The sequence below is a fragment of the Lynx rufus genome, unplaced genomic scaffold, assembly GCF_022079265.1.
Source record: "Lynx rufus isolate CCGP_SWC_20201006 ecotype Redwood Valley unplaced genomic scaffold, mLynRuf1.p SCAF_4, whole genome shotgun sequence".
NCBI lineage: Eukaryota > Metazoa > Chordata > Mammalia > Carnivora > Felidae > Lynx > Lynx rufus.
Window position 1 is genome coordinate 141824003 of NW_025814856.1, and position 19629 is coordinate 141843631.

The 19629-nt window shown below is 38.3% G+C and overlaps 1 protein-coding gene across 1 annotated transcript; it reads left to right on the forward strand.

Annotated features, from left to right (window-relative positions):
* The first annotated feature begins 726 nt into the window (after positions 1 to 726).
* On the forward strand, positions 727 to 15563 carry SPAM1 (sperm adhesion molecule 1). Its single transcript, XM_047095051.1, has 3 exons — positions 727 to 1683; positions 2155 to 2244; positions 15012 to 15563. The coding sequence occupies exons 1-3, from the start codon at positions 727 to 729 to the stop codon at positions 15561 to 15563; spliced, it is 1599 nt and encodes a 532-aa protein (XP_046951007.1).
* The last annotated feature ends 4066 nt before the right edge of the window (positions 15564 to 19629 follow it).

The window sequence follows — 19629 nt, forward strand, 5'->3', positions numbered from 1 at the left end:
AGATTTTGGTTAATTCAACAGTTTCAAGCACACTTTTGATCTATTACTTCTGGCCGAAGTGACTCTACCTGCCCCCCTTCAGGAAAAAAAAAAAAAAAAGAAAGAAATCTCATGATTCAATGAAAGGTTGTTTTCAATTTTTGACCTGCCACTATAAAGCGGTCTTTCAAGAAATAACAAACCCAAATGAGAAGTTCAACTGAAATTAATTTTTATTTAACAAGCTTTTGCTAAGACATTGCTTGACACAGCATTCTGCACAAGTGGGAAGGCAAAATAAAAACAGCCACATTCACTTCTCTGTAGGCTCAGTAATGATCAGGGAAGATGAGACGAATGTTAGCTATTACAGGATTTGTATCCTACAGAAGAGAAAGTAACTTTATTGACTCAAACACAAGAGCCCTCCATCTTCAAAAATTGAATTAAACTCCTGCACTTAATGTTAAGAGCTTGGTAAAGTTTACAGTCTCTGATACAGAAACATCAGGTAACAATATATTCTATATTTTCTTTTTTTTTTCAGTTATAGATGAAACAACTTGCAAAACATTCTTGAAACACGAAGCAAGAAGAGTAATATTTAAAAGTAACATGATCATTATACGTCTTTATCCATCAATGTGGCTTCATTCCACTATCTCTTTTCTGTGCTTATATCTTGCATGAAATATTGGATAAGCCAAAGTGCGTAGGAAGAAATTTTCATAGTCATTCATCTCTGCAATGGGAATGCTCATGTTCAAGCGTATCTTCTTTAGGAGCTTTGTGGAGTCCAGTGGAGCAACACAGGCAGTGTTTACCTTCCTTCTGATTCCGTGTTGCTTGACTCAGGATTTCACAGCACCCCCTTTAATCCCCAATATTTCTTTCCTCTGGGGCTGGAATGTCCCAACTGAACGTTGTGCTACACAGTTTAATGTGCAGCTAGATCTGAGCCTTTTCTCTATAACAGGAAGCCCCCTAAAAAGTGCCACTGGACAAGCCATTACATTATTTTATGCTGATAGACTTGGTTACTATCCTCACATAAGTGAAAAGACTGGCCAAAGTATACACGGAGGAATCCCTCAGTTGGGATCCCTACAAAAGCACTTGCACAAAGCCAAGAATGACATTTCCCATTACATAGAAACAGAAGGTGTGGGCTTGGCTGTCATTGACTGGGAAAACTGGAGGCCTATCTGGGCAAGAAACTGGAAACCTAAAGATATTTACAAGCGTCTGTCTATTGAATTGGTTCACCATCAACATGTACAACTTAATGACACAGAAGCAGCCAAGAGAGCCAAAGTAGATTTTGAAAATGCAGGAAAGTGTTTCATGCTAAAGACTTTAAAATTGGGAAAATCCCTTCGGCCAAATTATTTATGGGGTTACTATCTTTTTCCTGATTGTTACAATCATAATATTAAAAACCCCAGTTACAATGGAAGTTGCCCTGATGTAGAATATAAAAGAAATGATGAGCTCAACTGGTTGTGGAATGAAAGCACGGCCCTTTTCCCATCCATTTATTTGAATAGCAAATTAAAATCTTCTCCAAATGCCTCTCTCTTTGTCCGTAATCGTGTTCAGGAAGCCATTCGGGTTTCTAAAGTATCCAGTGCTAAACAGCCACTTCCAGTTTTTGTCTATACCCGTCCAGTTTTTACTGACTTGGATTTAAAATATCTTTCTGAGGTGAGTAAATCAAGGTGTAAGGGCTATGAATCAGTGTTCACAAATGGCGTTTAGGGAATTCAACATTATTTTTGAAGGGAGTGAAATTTGGCTTTAAATATCCTTTAGGAATATGCACACAGGTGGTAGTTCTGCATTATTATGTGAATGCAAAATAAGAATATATTTCATTTTAGTGTAATCATATGATATCTTAGCAACAATGAAAAAACTAGATAGCACAATGTAGTAATTCAGTTCCCTTTCTTTTTATTTCATGGGTCTGCCCTTTTGTCAATAGAAGCAATTAAAATAATAACAGAAAAATCTATTTTTGTTATAGTAGGGCAGTGGTGGCATGAAAGATAGAAATAAATAGTGGGAAAATATTTAAATTATTGTTATTGAGTCAGAATTCTTAGCTTTGATGTTTCTGTCCTATGTATAACATTTCTATTTTATTTCTGTTAACTCTTTCTGTCACTTTGCCAGGGTGACCTCGTGAATACAATCGGTGAAACTGTTTCTCTGGGTGTCTCTGGAATGATAATATGGGGAAGTCTCAATTTCAGCCAAAATGTGGTAAGCTTAATTGGTAGGAAATAGATGAAAACATTTCTACTTCTAATGTTCTTGAGAATCGTGGTGGTACTGAATCATGAAATCAGTACTATGCTTGGCACATAGTAATGGGTGCTCAATTAATACTGGTTGCATCAAACTATCCTTCATTTGTGTGGTTATGTTATATGGCAGAAAGTATTGTACCTGCTTTCCAGTGAGGAAACAGAAATTCAGTGAAATTTATTCAAGTTCTCTAGGCTATCTGCCTAGTAAGTAGCCAAAACAGGACTACAGTCTCAGTTTTCTGACATAGTGTGTTTTTCTGCATTGTACTGTGACATCTCTCTCCTCAAAAAAACCTATGAACTAGTCAATGAAAGAATAGTCAGTTCATTCATTCATTCATTCCAGTTTATTAGGCACTTACTTTACTTCCTCATTTAGTCATTCAATGGCAGTTTATTACAGGGGTCAGCAGATGATGATGGACCAACTCTGACCTAGTACTTGCTTTTGTACAGCTCAAGGGCCAAGAATGATTTTTACCTTTTTATTTTTATTATTTTTTTTTCTGAAGACTATGCAAAATTTAATAGAAAAAAAATGTTTCTATGCCCCGCAAAAAGAAAAGTGTGAAGATACAGGAAGCAAAATGTTTAAAAGTATAGATGACTTAAATATATATATATATATATTTTAATGTTTATTTCTGAGACAGAAAGAGACAGAGCATGAGTGGGGGAGGGGCAGAGAGAGAGGAAGACACAGAATCAGAAGCAGGCTCCAGGCTCCGAGCTGTCAGCACAGAGCCCGACGCAGGGCTCAAACTCACAAACCGTGAGATCATGACCTGAGCTGAAGTCGGTAGCTCAACTGACTGAGCCACCCAGGCGCCCTGAGGTGACTTAAATGTTTTTCTTTACACTCAACTATATTTTCCTTTTCTTATCATTTATTTTTTAAAATTTAAATCCAAGTTAGTTAACATATAGTGTAATAATGATTTTAGGAATAGAATTTAGTGATTCATGTAACACCTCGTACTCATCTCAACAAGTGTCCTCCTTAATGCCTATTGCCCATTTAGCCCACCCCCCAACTCAACACCCCCTCCAGCAACCCTCAGTTTGTTCTTTGTATTGAAGAGTCTCTTATGGTTTGTTTCTCTGTTTTTATATTATTTTTGCTTCCCTTCCCTTATGTTAATCTGTTTTGTATCTTAAATTCCACATATGACTGAAATATGATACTTGTCTTTCTCTAACTTATTTCGCTTAGCATAATACACTCTCACTCCATCCACATTGTTGCAAATGGCAAGATTTCATTCTTTTTGATTGCCCAATAATATTCCATTGTATATATATACACCACTCCTCTTTACCCATTCATTAGTTGATGTACATTTGGGCTCTTTCCATACTTTGGGCATTGTTGATAGTGGTGCTATAAACATTGGGGTGCATGTACCCCTTTGAAAGAGCACTCCTGTATCCTTTGGATAAATAGCTAATAGTGAAATTGCTAGGTAAGAGAATAGTTCTATTTTTAATATTTTGAGGAACCTCCATACTGTTTTCCAGAGTTTTGCACCAGTTTGTATTCCCACCAGCATTGCAAAATAGTTCCTCTCTCTCTGCATTCTCCCCAACATCCGTTGTTGCCTGAGTTGTTCATTTTAGCCATTCTGACAGGTGTAAGGTGGTATCTCATTGTGGTTTTGATTTGTATTTCCCTGATGATGGGTGATGTTGAGCATTTTTTCATGTGTCTGTCAGCCATCTGGATGTCTTCTTTGGAAAATTGTCTATTCATGTCTTTTGCCCATTTATTCATTGGATCATCTGGTTTTTGGATGTTGAGTTTGTAAGTTCCTTATAGATTTTGGATACTAACCCTTTGTCTGGTATGTCATTTGCAAATATCTTCTCCCATTCTGTCAGTTGCCTTTTAGTTTTGCTGACTGTTTCCTTCGCTGTGCAGAAGCTTTTTCTCTTGATGAGGTCCCAATAGTTCATTTTTTGCTTTTGTTTCCCTTGCCTCTGGAGACATGTCAAGTAAGAAGTTGCTGCGGCCAAGGTCAAAGAGGTTGTTGCCTGTTTTCTCCTCTAGGATTTTGATGGCTTCCTGTATTACATTTAGGTCTTTCATACATTTTGAGTTTATTTTTGTGTATGGTGTAAGAAGTGGTCCAGGTTCATTCTTCTGCATGTCGCTGTCCCGTTTTCCCAACACCATTTGCTAAAGAGACCCTTTTTTCCATTGGGTATTCTTTCTTGTTTTGTCAAAGATTAGTTGGCTATACAGTTGTTGGTCCATTTATGGGTTCTCTATTCTGTTCCATTGATATTTGTGTCTCTTCTTGTGCCATACCATACTGTCTGGATGATTACAGCTTTGTAATACATCTTTAAGTCCAGAATTGTGATACCTCCAGCTTAGTTTCCTTTTTCAGGATTGCTTTGGCTAATTCAGGGTCTTTTCTGGTTCCATACAAATTTTAGGATTGTTTGTTCTAGCTCTGTGAAGAATGCTGGTGTTATTTTGATAGGGATGGCATTGAATATGTAGATTGTTTTGGGTAGTATCAGCATTTTAACAATATTTGTTCTTCCAATCCATGAGCATGGAACATTTTCCATTTTTGGTGTCTTCTTTGATTTCTTTCATAAGCTTTCTACAGTTTTCAGTGTATAGATTTTTCACCCCTTTGGTTAGGTTTGTGCCTAAGTATTTTTTGTTTTTTGGGGCAATTGTAAATGGTATTGATTCCTTGATTTCTCTTTCTGTTGCTTCATTATTGGCGCATAGAAATGCAACCTATTACTGTACATTGATTTTATATCCTGCAACTTTGCTGAATTCATGTATCAGTTCTAGCAGTTTTTTGGTGGAGTCTTTTGGGTTTTCCACATACAATATCATGTCATTTGCAAAGAGTGAAAGTTTGACTTCCTCCTGGCCGATTTGGATGACTTTTATTTCTTTGTGTTATCTGATTGCTGAAGCTAGGACTTCCAACATTGTGTTGAATAACAGTGGTGAGAGTGGACATCCTTGTCATGTTTTTGACCTTAGGAGGAAAGCTCTCGGTTTTTCCCCATTGAGGATGATATTAGCGATGGGTCTTTCATATATGGCCTTTATGATCTTGAGGTATGATCCTTCTAGCCATACTTTCTTGAGGCTTTTTATCAAGAAAGGTTGCTGTATTATGTCAAGTGCTTTTTCAGCATCTATTGAGAGGATCATGAGGTTCTTATCCTTTCTTTAATTAATGTGATGTATTGCATTGATTGATTTGTGGATATTGAACCAGCCCTGCATCCTAGGAATAAATCCCCTTCGATTGTGGTAATTCTTTTAATGTATTGTTGGATCTGGTTTGCTAGTATATTGTTGAGAATTGTCGAATCCATGTTCATCCTGGAAATTGGTTTGTAGTTCCCCTTTTTAGTGGGATCTTTGTCTGGTTTTGGAATCAAGATAATGCTGGTCTCATAGAATGGGGTCTGGAAGTTTTTCTTCCATTTCTATTTTTTGGAAAATCTTCAAAAGAATAGGTGTTAACTCTTCTTTAAATGTTTGGTACAATTCCCCTGGAAAGCCATCCAGCTCTGGACTCTTGTTTGTTGGGAGATTAAAAAAAATTTTTTTAATACATTTATTTATTTTTGATAGAGAGAGACAAAGCACAAGTGGGGGAGGGGCAGAGAGAGAAGGAGACACAGAATCCGAAGCAGGCTCCAGGCTCTGAGCTGTCAGCACAGAGCCTGACACAAACTGCGAGATCATCACCTGAGCTGAAGTCAGACGCTCAACCTACTGAGCCACCCAGATGCCCCTGTTGGGAGATTTTTGATTACTGATTCAATTTCTTTACTGCTATGGGTCAGCTCAAATTTTCTATTTATTCCTGTTTCAGTTTTGGTAGTTTATGTTTCTAGGAAATTGTCTGTTTCTCCCAGATTGCCTAATTTATTTGCCTATGTATTTGCCTACATATAATTGCACATAATATTCTTTTGTTATTGTTTGTATTTCTGCAGTGTTGGTTGTGATCTCTCCTCTTTCCTGTGTGATTTTATTTATTTGGGTCCTTTCCTTTTTCTTTTTGATCATACTGGCTAGTGGTTTATCAATTTTGTTAATTCTTTCAAAGAACCAGCTCCTGGTTTCATTGATCTATTCTATTGTTTTGTTTAATTTTGTTTTTCGATATCATTGATTTCTGCTCTAATCTTTATTATTTCCCTTCTTCTGCTGGTTTTGGGATTTATTTGCTGTTATTTTTCCAGCTCTTTTAGGTGTAAGGTTAGTTTGTATATTTGAGACCTTTCTTCCTATTTTAGGAAGGCCTGGATTGCTATATACTTCCCTCTTATGACTGCCTTTGCTACATCCCAGAGGTTTTGGGCTGTCATGTTTTCATTTTCATTGGCTTCCATGTACTTTTAAATTTCCTCTTTAATTTCTTGGTTAACCCATTCATTCTTTAGTAGGATGTTCTTTAATCTCCAAGTATTCATGGTCTTTCCAAATTTTTTCCTGTGGTTGCTTTCGAGTTTCAAAGCATTGTGTTCTGAAAATATGCAAGGTATGATCTCAATCTTTTTGTACTTGTTGAGGGCTGATTTGTGACCCACTATGTGTCTATTCTGGAGAATGTTCCATGTGCACTCGAGATGAATGAGTATTTTGTTCTTTATTATGGAATGTCCTGAATATATCTGTTAAGTCCATCCAGTCCAGTGTGTCATTCAGAGTCATTCAGAGTTTCATTGTTGATTTTATGCTTAGATGATCTGTCTGTTGCTGTAAGTAAACTCATTATTATCAATGAGTTTCTTTATGTTTATGATTAATTGATTTACATATTTGGGTGCTTTCCATTGGGGGCATAAATATTTACAATTATTAGATCTTTTTGGTGAATAGACCCCTTAATTATGATAAAATGCCCTTCTTCATCTCTTCTCAGTCTTTATTTTAAAACCTAGTTGGTCTCATAGAAGTATGGCTACTCCAGCTTTCTTTTGATGACCATTAGCATAATAGATGGTTCTCCATCCTCTTAGTTTCAATCTGCAGGTGTCTTTAGGTCTAAAATGAGTCTCTTATAAGCAGCGTATAGATGGGTCTTGTTTTCTTATCCATTCTAATACTCTGTGTCTTTTGATTGGACCGTTTAGTCCATTGACAGAGTGAGTACTGAAAGCCATTGTGTTGCCTGTTGAGTTGGTGTTTCTGGTGATGTTGTCTGGTCCTTTCTAGTCTTTGTTGATTTTGGTCTTTTTTGTTTTGTTTTGTCTTTTCTCCACGCAAAGCATCCCCCCTAAAATTTCTTGCAGGGCTGGTTGAGTGATCATGAACCCCTTTAGTTTTTGTTTGTCTGGGAAACTCTTTATCTCTCCTTCTGTTTTGAGTGACAGCCTTCCTGGATAAAAGATAATATTCTTGGCTGCATACTTTTCCAATTCAGCATGTTGAATATATCTTGACATTCCTTTCTGGATTGCAAGTTTCTGTGGATAGGTCTGATGCACACCTGATCTGTCTTCCCTTATAGGTTAAGGTGTCCCCCCCCCCCCCACTGTTCATAATTCTTTCCTTGTCTGTGTATTTTGTGAATTTGACTGTGATATGCCTTGGTGATGGTCAGTTTTTGTTGAATCTAATGGGAGTTCTCTGTGCTTCTTGGATTTTGATGTCTGTGTTCTTCCCCAGATTAGGAAAGTTTTCTATTATAATTTGTTCACATAAACCTTCTGCCCTTTTTTCTCTCTCTTTATCTTTTGCGATTCCTATGATTCAGATGTTATTCCTTTTTAATAAGTCACTGAGTTCTCTGAGTTTTGTATCGTGATCTTTTGCCCTTGTTTCCCTCTTTTTTCCTACTTCTTTATTCTCCATAATTCTATCTTGTAAATCTATGATTCACTGCTCTGCTTAGTCCATCTTTGTTGTTGTGGCATACATTTGAGATTGCATCTCGGTTATAGCATTTTTAATTTTGTCCCGACTAGATTTTATTTATCTCCACAGAAGGGGAGTCTATGCTTTTTTTCAACCCTAGCTAGTATTCTTATTATCATGGTTCTAAATTCTAGTTCAGATATCTTGCTTATATCTGTGTTGATTAAGTCCCTGGCTCTCATTTATTCCTTGTCTTTCTTGTGGGGTAAATTCCTTCATTTTGTCATTTTGGATGAAGGAAAAAATAAAATAACATTAAAATTAAATAATTAAAAACAAAACAAAAAAATCAAATAAAGGAAACTAGATTCTGGGTGAGTTTTGGTCTGCTTATTGAAAAAATCTTGATAGAATAGAGAAAAAAGGGAAAGAAAAGGAAGAAAAGGTAAGAAAAAATTTAAAAATTAAAAAAATTATATAATAAAATAAAATGAAATAAAGAGAATGAAATGGAATAAAAAATTTTAAAATAAAAAATAAAGTAAAAAAATATTTTTCTCTTTTTGTCAAGTTCTGTGGCTCAAGTTATGCAATTTTTTGTATTAATCCTCAGATCAATTTCCTAGGTGTTCAAAATGGTTTGGTGCTGATCTGGCTGCATTTCAGGGACAAGACAGTCTCAGGGTCTCCATGCTGCTCCACCATCTATCCCCATTATTAATTAAAAAAATTTTTTTTAATGTTTATTTTTTGATAGAGACAGAGTGCAAGCAGGAGAGGGGCAGAGAGAGAGGGAGACACAGAATCTGAAGCAGGCTCCAGACTCTGAGCTGTCTGCACAGAGCTCGACATAGGGCTTGAGCTCACAAACCATGAGATCATGACCTGGGCTGAAGTTGGATGCTCAACCTACTGAGCCACCTGAGTGCTCCCCCCGTCATTATTAATTTTTTAAATGTTTATTTTTGAGAGAGAGAGAGAGAGAGAGACAGAGCATGAATGGGGAGGAGCAGAGAGAGATGGAGACACAGAATTTGAAACAGGCTCCAGGCTCTGTGCTGACAGCTCAGGATCCACAAACAGTGAGATCATGATCTAAGCTGAAGTTGGACACTTAACTGAGCCACCCAGACACCCCTGATTTTTACCTTTTTAAATGGATGGGGGAAAAAAGCCCCAAAGGAACAGTATTTATAAGAGATGAAAATTATGCAAGATTTAAATTTTAGTGCGTTATCAGTAAAGTTTTATTAGAACGTAGTCATGGTCCTTAGTTTAGGTGTTATGGCTGCTTTTGCAGTGCCAATAAATAATTGAAGAGCTATGGCAGAGACTGTATCATTCAAAACGCCGAAATATTTACTGTCTGTCCCTTTACAGAATACTTTTGCTGACCCTTGGGTTATTGAACATCTCTTATGATTAATGCCAGATAATTGTTTAGGTGCTAAAAATATAGTAGAGAATGAAGCAAACTCCCTTCACCATGGAGCTGCATCCTCACAAGTGGATATACAACATAGAGAGGATACATCAGGCAGTGATAAACATAATAAAGAGCAATGAAGCAGTGTAGGCAGGATACAGAGAGATAAAATGGTGTTATGGGGCAGTCTGATGAGGTGCTGTTGGAGCAGAGATCTGATGGAAATCAGGGACCAAGTCTCTGTATGCCTGGGGGTGGTAAGTGCAATAACCTTCAGGCTGGAATGTGCTTGCCAAGGAAGACCCAGGAAGTCAGTGTGACTGGAGTGCAGTGAGCAAGGAAGACAGAGGTAAGAGGTGTGGTCGAGAGGCAGAGCGTTGGATATAGGGCTTCCTAGGCCACCATGGGGCTTTTACTGAGATGGAAGGCCACTAGGAGGTTTGAGCAGAAGAGTTGCAATCTCTGGCAAACATTTCTTAGCTGAGTTGAAGACTGATGGTAGCCGGACAGGAGAGGGAGAAGGGAGAGCAGGTTGTTGATGGCGTGCACCACAGGTGCTGGCATGTGTTTTAAATATAACCTAACAGTAGAACAGAGAGGATTGACTGAGGGATCAGGTGACAAGGATAGATAAGAGAAGTGGTTAAGATGACTCCCAGGCTTTTGGCTTGAAGGAGTTGCCTCTGAGATGGGAAAGACTTTAGTAAGAATGGTTTGGTGGGGGTTGGACAGGGAGGAAAGAGCCGGGAGTGGCAAGAGGGTGCATAGGCAATTGGGAATTACTTTTTAGAAATATTACCAAATTGTTCAAAACTCCTCTAAGGGAGAGGAAAAGGAAGTCTTATTTTCCACAGGTTATATTTAGTATCGTCTATTTTAGGTAAAAATCTGAGGAAAACTTGTTCCATTAGGAAAAACATGTCTATTTTTGTTCACTATAGATGAATTGTATTCATTTTCTCCTAATGCATTTCTTTAGTTCAAAAAGCCTTTAACTGTCATCACCTAATCCTTTTCCCGATTCCTTTATTTTCAACTTCGTTTAATTCTCTGTAGCAGGTCTTTCTCCCCCACCTCTTCAATCCTCTTGAGTCAAAACAAGAGTAAAGCTGTCGTCTGGATACTGCTGAATTGGAGCTGAACTTTTTCTTCTCTAACAGATGTGGAAATACTAGCCATGTAGGTGCCAGGGAGAACATCCCATGAAGTTCACGGCCCAGGGTCTTCTCCTAGGATCTACAGAGAAGAGACTTTATACGGCACTCTAAGACCAGAAGAGACCTTTTGATCTTTTGTCCTTCAGATAGACTCGTTATATTGTTACTTCATTTATAAAAGTACTCAATAGTAGTCACCTTTATGAGAATCTTTCAAGGTAATCTGAACCCTTCTACCTACGTGGTAGAACTCTGTTATCTCTGACTTGATCACCCATAAAGAGAAATAACATAAAATATAAGTTTGGAGAAAGGTATATGTCCCTTTTGCAAATAGTTCATGTCAGAAAATTATTTAAAAATTGTAATTTTCCCGAATATATTGTAATTTTCAGTCACTGTTTCTGAAACCTTTAAACTCTTTTCTCAAGGATCTTATTAATTCTATGATGGAATCACTTATAAATTCTCCATACTACTTCCATTTTTTTTTTTTTTTTTTTAAGAACTGAGAACTCCACCCTTAATCCGATGAGGAATGAATCAGGCATTCCCCAATTATTAGTATGGTGTGACATACTATTTAATTGTCACCCCTGTTTTTTTTTATTGCACTTTAATATTAGATTTACATTGTTCTACATGACTGTCAGATCATCTTCAGTTTTAGTCATACAGGGACAGTTCTTCAACTTAAATATGGTTATTTTTACCTAATGACACTGCCTTGAAATTATCCCCTGTGGACTTTGTTTTATGTATTTCTGCTACTTTCCCCAATTTATGATTATTTTGAATGATTCTGAATGCTAGTTCTATCATTACTTCCGCTTTTTTGCTATGCCATTTGTAATCAATAGAATCATGGATTACTTGTCTTATTTCCTCTGATTCACTGGCAACTGGAGAAACTGGTAATTGCAGGTTTAATGACTAAAAGTGACTTAAAACGATTGTTATTCGATGTAAGCAAACTATTTCCTTCTATTCCATTTTGTTAGATCCAGTGGTGTGCCAGGCAGCTCCTACTGGTCCCAGCTCATGAGACCTGATTGTTAAATATTCAGAAATTTTGTGAACTGATTGTTAAACACAATCATTATTTTTTTAAAATTTTTTTTAACGTTTATTTATTTTTGAGACAGAGAGAGACAGAGCATGAATGGGGGAGGGGCAGAGATAGAGGGAGACACAGAATGGGAAGCAGGCTCCAGGCTCTGAGCCATCAGCCCAGAGCCCGACGTGGGGCTCGAACTCACGGACCGCGAGATCGTGACCTGAGCTGAAGTCGGCTGCTTAACTGACTGAGCCACCCAGGCGCCCCAACACAATCATTATTAAAAATTAAATTATAAAGACTTAGAATGAAATTAATTACATTAAAAACAAAAGTAACAAATACTCAAAATGTATCAGTTACGTACTTCACTTTATTATCATCCATCCTGTTGAGGTTATGTACATCTGTTGCATCTGTATAAGCAGAAAAGGTATGTACCAGTGTGCTTCTCCTCACCATACTTCCATTCTGTATGCTTGATTCCCAATTCTTCACTCAGTGATTTCAGGTTGATAGCTTAAAATTGGCCATGGTATATGTGTTTGCACCATGGATATTGACAAACTCTAAAAACCAGGTCCTATCTTTTAGAAAGCCAGTTTTAGATCCTTCCAAAGACTACATCTTGTGTGCACGAATGATTCTCAAACCGTTCTCATCCTTCACTCCTCTTTTTGCCCAGCTCTGGTCTCTGTGGTCACCCAGACTGTTTTCTGAACTCTGTAAATTCTCCTGTATCTTGGCCCTGGGGATACAGTGTTGAAGAATTTTGACAAAGTGTCTGCAATCATGGAGCTTATATTAAAGTTGGAGGGATAGAAACCATACGCAAACAAGAAAAATATTTGATGTGATAAGTACTATGCAGAGAATTAAAATAGATGTAAGTAGATAGGAAAGGTGCCTGCGTTTCAATTAAAGCTGCAGTCTGATCGACAAGATTAAGTGACCATGCTAAACATTAGAGGAAAGAGCACTCCAAGCAGGGGGGACAAGTAAGTGCAGTTTGAAACGAATGTGCCATGCTTATGAAACAACTAGTATGCCTAAGGCAGAGTGGGTAAGGGAGGGGCGCTCGAGAGGAAGGAGGGGTTACCTCACATCAGGCTGTATATAAGTTGGAAGAAGTTGAATTTTATTCTAAACACCATGCAAAACTAGGATTAAGAAGAGGTTTTCTATTGCTGCCATAATAGTGACAACACGCTTGGTTTAAACAAGAGAGAATTATTATGCTACAGTTCTATAGGTCAAAAGTCCAGCATGGATCTGAAGGGGCTAAAATCCACATGTTCGTAGGGTTGCATTCCTTTCTAGGGGAGGAGCCTCACTTGCTCATTGGGGCTGTTGGTAGAATTCATTTCCTCATGGTTGCAGCAAGGAGATGTCTATTTCTGGCTGGCTATGGCTAAGGGTCATTTCCAGTTTCTAGAGGCCACTACATTCTTTAGCTCTTGACCCTGTCCTCTATCTGCAAAGCCAGCAATGCTGGGTTGAGTCTCCTTTACCTTGGAATTTGTTCTCTTTCTTCCATCTCATTTTTTTAATCCCCACTGGAAAATTTTCTACATTTTTAAGGACTCATTGATTAGATTGAGCCCATCCAGATAACTCGGGATAATCTCTCCATCTTGAGGTCCATACTCTTTGTTTTCTTTTCTTTTTTTTTTTTTTAACTTTTTTTTAACGTTTATTTATTTTTGAGACAGAGCATGAACAGGGGAGGGTCAGAGAGAGGGAGACACAGAATCTGAAACAGGCTCCAGGCTCTGAGCTGTCAGCACAGAGCCTGACGCGGGACCTGAACTCATGGACCGTGAGATCATGACCTGAGCCGAAGTCGGCCGCCCAACCGACTGAGCCACCCATGCGTCCCTCTTTTTTTTCTTAATGTTTATTTATTTTTGAGAGAGAGAGAAGGAGAGAGAGAGTGACCACATGAGCAGGGGAGGAGCAAAGAAAGAGGGAGACAGAGGATCCAAAGTGGGCTCTGTGCTGACAACAGAGAGCTCACAAGGGGCTTGAACTCACAAACCGTGAGATCATGACCTAAGCCAAAGCCGGACACCTAACCTACTGAGCCACCCAGGTGCCCCTCAAGGTTCATACGCTTATCTGTGAGTCACATCTGTAATGTTCCTTTTGTCATGTATGGTAATAATCACAGTATCCAGGGCAATAGGGTATAGACATTTTTGGAAGACCCTATTCTTCCTACCATCTATGGCATCATCTCAAGGAAGATAACAAGAAATAAAATTCAAATGGAAGCTGCCAAGATTCTTCGACTCGCCTTCTGACCTACCACCACCACTTCCTTTGGTCTGCTGGGGACTGGCATAGCCAGCTCACTCGATGAAACTGCGGATCATGAAAGAAAGTGACTATCTTCTGTGTTTTTAAAAAGACAGTGTCCCAGTTTTAGAACGCACCAGTCTCGAGATGAATCATGTTCATTACTCATCACGCGTGCTCTGACAAATACGTATATTTGTAAAAGAGCTGTCATAATTCACCCGTAACATTTAATATAAAGTATACTCAGTTGAACCTGTTTAGTTGTTTTGAGTTAGCAGTTGAGAAACCTCTCTTTCTCATTCTGTTTAAACTTGTCCCACAAATATGAATCTTATTATATTTATTTATAATTTATTCAGGGCTAACCAATGACATACACTGGGCCTCATGCTAAGCACTTTTATATACATTGTATGTTTCCATCTTCACAACAACCATATGAGGTACCTGCTATAATTATCCTTATTTTACAAATGATGAAGCTGAAGCATAGCCAGGTTAATTGACTTGTTAATTGATAGGCAACTAAGACTTAGAAAGCTTGAGAGAGTCCCGAGGTCATACAGCTAGTCATTAATAGAACTGTGACCAGTCAGGGAAGAGGGGCCTCAGAGACCATTTTCTGACCACTTGCTCTGCCATCCTGCCCCATTAGTTTCTGAATTATTGAAGAAGTCCAAGGCTAGGTTAAAGTTAAGGTTCGACCGGTCCGTTATTCAGCGACATGAAATGGCACGTGAAACTTCCCTACAAACGTACAAAAACAGTTGGCATAAGCTCGCTCGAGAGGGTAAAAGAGATAAACTATTTCCTACCTCTTGCTGGGTCTTGTTTTATCATGTTTCCTTAGAAACCGCTTACACAGTGAATTAATCCACGTCTGAGCTAACTTGTCCCTTGATATTCTAACCTTCTTATAATTTTACAGCAATCTTGCACAGAGCTTGACAGTTACATGAAGAATACGTTGAATCCTTACTTAATCAATGTCACCCTAGCAGCCAAAATGTGTAACCAAGTGCTTTGCCAGGAGCGAGGAGTGTGTGCAAGGAAAAATTGGAATTCAAGCGACTATCTTCACCTGAACCCAGTCAGTTTTACTATTCAACTTGAGAAAAGTGGAAACTACACAGTACATGGGAAACCCACACTTGAAGACCTGCAGGAATTTTCCAACAAATTTTATTGCCTTTGTTATGCCAATGTCAACTGTAAGGAGAGAGCTGATATGGCTAAGATTCATACCGTTAAAGTATGTATGGCTGAAGATATCTGTATAGATGCATTTCTAAATGCAGAACCCAGCGATTACCATTCCAGGTGGAAGAAACATGACACTCTCGGCAATATCTTATCCTCCATCCTACCTTCCACAGCATCTCCGTGTGTTCCTGGTCAAGATCTCAGTAGGTGCCGCAAAGCCAGATTTCTAGCTAGAGAAACTAGAGCCGACTCCAAAACCACCCAAGTGGGCTATTAGATTGCATATATTCAAAACAGAACAAAACAAAAATAAACAACCTCTTCAAGTACAAGTTCAGTGCTTATTAAGTTTTCTATCTACATACATTGTTTTAATATATTTCACATTTGTATACATATATATTTTAATTTTTTAATATTATTCATTTTTGAGAGAGAGATGGTGAGAGGCAGAGAGAGAGGGAGACACAGAATCCAAAGCAGACTCCAGGCTCTGAGCTGGCAGCACAGAGCCCAACCCGGGGCTTGAACCCACAAACTGTGAGATCATGACCTGAGCTAAAGTCAGATGCTTAACCAACTGAGCCACCCAGATGCCCCTCACATTTTTATATTTAGTAGTTTAGCTAACTTAGATTATTTTTTTGGGCAAGTGATAATGCCTATATACTGGAAAATCTATATTTAAAATGTGAATCAAAACTCATGGCCAAGATAGTATTTTGATTTTATGAGCACAGATTGCTTTTTTCATGATTAAATTGAACTTGTGATTATCATTAATTGCTAAACAAAGGATATGTTGGCTAGCACCTTTAATTTTCAAAATTGTAGTCAGGATAGTGTTACTTCTAAATCCATTGATATCACATTTTGATTTTGGAAATCAAAATAGAATATTGGTCATTAATGTTACAGAGAATTTGTTTTGTAAGATGATATCCAACTTTGTATTATTATTATTTTTTTTAGTGTTCATTTACTTTTGAGAGAGAGACAGAGAGAGACAGAGAGACAGAGAGACAGAGCATGAGTAGGGGAGGGGCAGAGAGGGATGGAGACAGAGGATCCGAAGCAGGCTCCAGGCTCTGAGCCGTCAGCACAGAGGCCGATGCGGGACTCGAACTCACGGACTGCGACAGCATTACCTGAGCCGAAGTCAGATGCTTAACCGATTGAGACGCCCAGGTGCCCCCCAACTTTGTATCTTCTAATTGCCATGAATCTATAGCAAATATCTTACATACAGAGAATGTATATGTAGAAGTAACAGGTATCTGCTATATTCTTGGCTCAATCTGCCAAAGACTGAATGTAAGGCCTATAACACTTAGAGGCCAGTTTTCCACTGAGACAAGTTAAGATTTAAATAATGCCAATTCACTGCAAATGAATGTCTTTATAAGTAGTTTGTAATTTGTAATAAACATGTCAAGAAATTATTATGGTAATAAAGTATCTTTTTAAAAAGTTTTTATTGATTTATTTTGAGAGACAGAGCACAGGAAGGCAGAGAGAGAGGGAGAGAGGGACGATCCCAAGCAGGCTTCACACTGTCAAGACAGAGCCCAATATGGGGCTTGAACTCACAAACGGGGAGATCATGACTTGAGCCTAAATCACAGTCGGGTGCTTAACCGACTGAGCTACCCAGGTGCCCTGGTAATAAACTTTATCTTTTAAAATGTAATATCTTAAGTGTATTTGTCTGTCTCAAGCACAGAACTACGGATTTTAGCCATTTCATCTTGACAGTTTGTTCGAGTTATGCTTTATAAAAAGGTAACCTTTAAACAGTGATTATCCTGTCAACTTGGTACATGGTTTAATAGGTATTCAGTACAAGTATAAACAATAGCCTTATTTTCTTTCATTCATGATGGTCTTTGATAATCTTGTGTGCTTAAATGGCCTTATTTCATCTGAGCGTGCATTCCCATCCTTCATGAAGTATTTACTGAGTGTTTACTCCCTGCCAGGCTTGGTATGAAGTGTCACAGATTTAAGGTGAAATACATGGCTCTTGCATCAGTGAGTTTGTCGTCTGTTTGAAGAAGACAGATATTGACAGTGGGAAATGACAATTTCCCACAACAGTCTGTGATAAATGCTATTATGGAAGTTCAGCATGCTCTGGCATACAAATAAGAATTTGGAGGTGCCAGAGGAAAAATTCAAGGACGTCATGAAAGAAATGATGTGTCCACTACTCAGAAGACTGAAGAACGGTTAGAGTGGGGGCACAAGACAAAAAGAACTTCGGAAAGACTGAGTGTAGTTTTTACCGTGGCATACACTAGATGATGACCAAATGGTGAAAGCTTTTGTCTGCCAAACGAAAGTTTGGACGTTACAAGGAAGACACTCCCAGACTTCTTAACCTGCCCTGTTTTTCCATGCCTACCTATCCCAGTATGCTACATTTATCTGTTTTTACTCTCCATCACCTCCCTATAATGTAAGCATCATGAGGGCAGCTGTTTTGTCTACTTTCCTCTGGTGAACAGTAGCTGGGACTTAGTAGGGACCCACTAATTATGTATTAAACAAATAAAAGCCAATGGGGAACCACGAAAGAATTTTTAAAAGTGTCCTTTTATTAAATTCTTATTTATTTTAAAAAATATTTTAAATTTTATTTATTTTGAGAGACAGAGAGAAAGCGAGAGCATGCACGAGCAGGGGAAGGGCAGAGAGAGAGAGAGAAAGAGAGGGAGAGAGAGAATCCCAACAGGCTCTGGGCCGGCAGCACAGAAACTGATGAGGGGCTCGAACTCATGAACTGTGAGATAGTGACCTGAGCCAAAATCACAAGTCGGACACTTAACTGACTGAGCCACCCAGGCACCCCACCACTAAAGAATTTTAAGTGCGGGAGTTGTCATGGCCGCTTTTCACAACGTAGGCCCTCTTGGACCAATGTTGCCCTTTTCCTTAGCTCTGTCTTTTATTCTCGCCTCCAATCACAATTCTATTGTCAAAACCATGTTTTCATAAGTAAACCATGAAAAGAGACAATTTGATAATGATCTGGGAAGGATACTCTATATGGACTAGTTTACTTAGAATACATAAATGGCTTTCAGATGATCAGGACTTAGAAAGAATGGAGGCTGCAAGACAAATTGGAAAAGGCATGGATTCTGGAGTTGGACAGTTGTAAGGGCAAATCCCAGCCTCCAACATTTATTTACTCACTATACAAGCCTGAGGGAACTAACCTTCTATTCTATATAATGGCAATGCTGTACACTTTTTAGGATTCTTGAAAGGAATGACTGATATAATACACAGAAAGTATTTGGCCTCAGAACTAATTGTGTAAGTGTCTGTAGGAGGAAGGAGGTGGATATGTTTTTATTGGGTGTGGGAAGGTATCTGTATTGCTGTTGTCAAGTGGAATGTCAAAACTGTAGACTTCTTCCATAGCAGACTTGGCCATGAACCCAGTAAGAAAAGAGACCACTAAACAGAAAAAGAGAGTTAGCAGGAACAATTTATGTAATACACAACTTTATATACGATCAGGTTTATAGAAGCAAAGTTGGATTTCCTCTTAGATCCCGTATTTTCACTAAGGATCCTGTTTGTATCTGAGACACAAATGGTATCCCTGCTCTTCAGGAACTTGCACACTGATAGGGATGATAGATATGTCAACCGAAATTGTCCATAGAATGTGGCATGTACAAACATTTTAAAGATGGGAGAGCTATAGAAACATAGTTTCATCCTGTTAACACAGTATGCTAAAGGAATTGAGCAATGTAGCTTCAAAAGATGCGGAATTCATTTGTTAGATACAGATTGCATCCCTAAACTCTCAAGTGTCATACAAAACCAGTCTCACAGGTACAGCAGAGGGCTTAGTTTCAAAGTTATTAAAGAAGGTACCTGCTTTTATTTTTGAAAGTGAACTGGAAAGGAGTATGGATATAAAGTAGACCGTTTGGTTTATTATATAGATACATTCTATATTGTTGGAAGAAAGCAGACGTTTACTAAGAGATCATGAGTAGTAATTTAAGGGTACTTGCTGAGTAGTGATGAAGACAGGAAATGGTGTTTAAAAAAGAAAAAAGCTCTTGGGGCACCTGGGTGGCTCAGTCGGTTGAGCTTCTGACCTTTGATTTCAGCTCAGGTTATGATCTCACAACCATGGGATCTAGTCCCACATTGGGCTCTGCACTGGATATGAAGCCTACATGAGATTCTCCCTCTCCTTCTCCCTCTGCCCCTCCCCTGCTTACATGCGCATGCCCTCTCTCTCTCTCAAAAAATAAAATAAAATTTAAAATTAAAAAAAAAAACTCTTGGCAGTGAACTTTGGATAAATATATCCA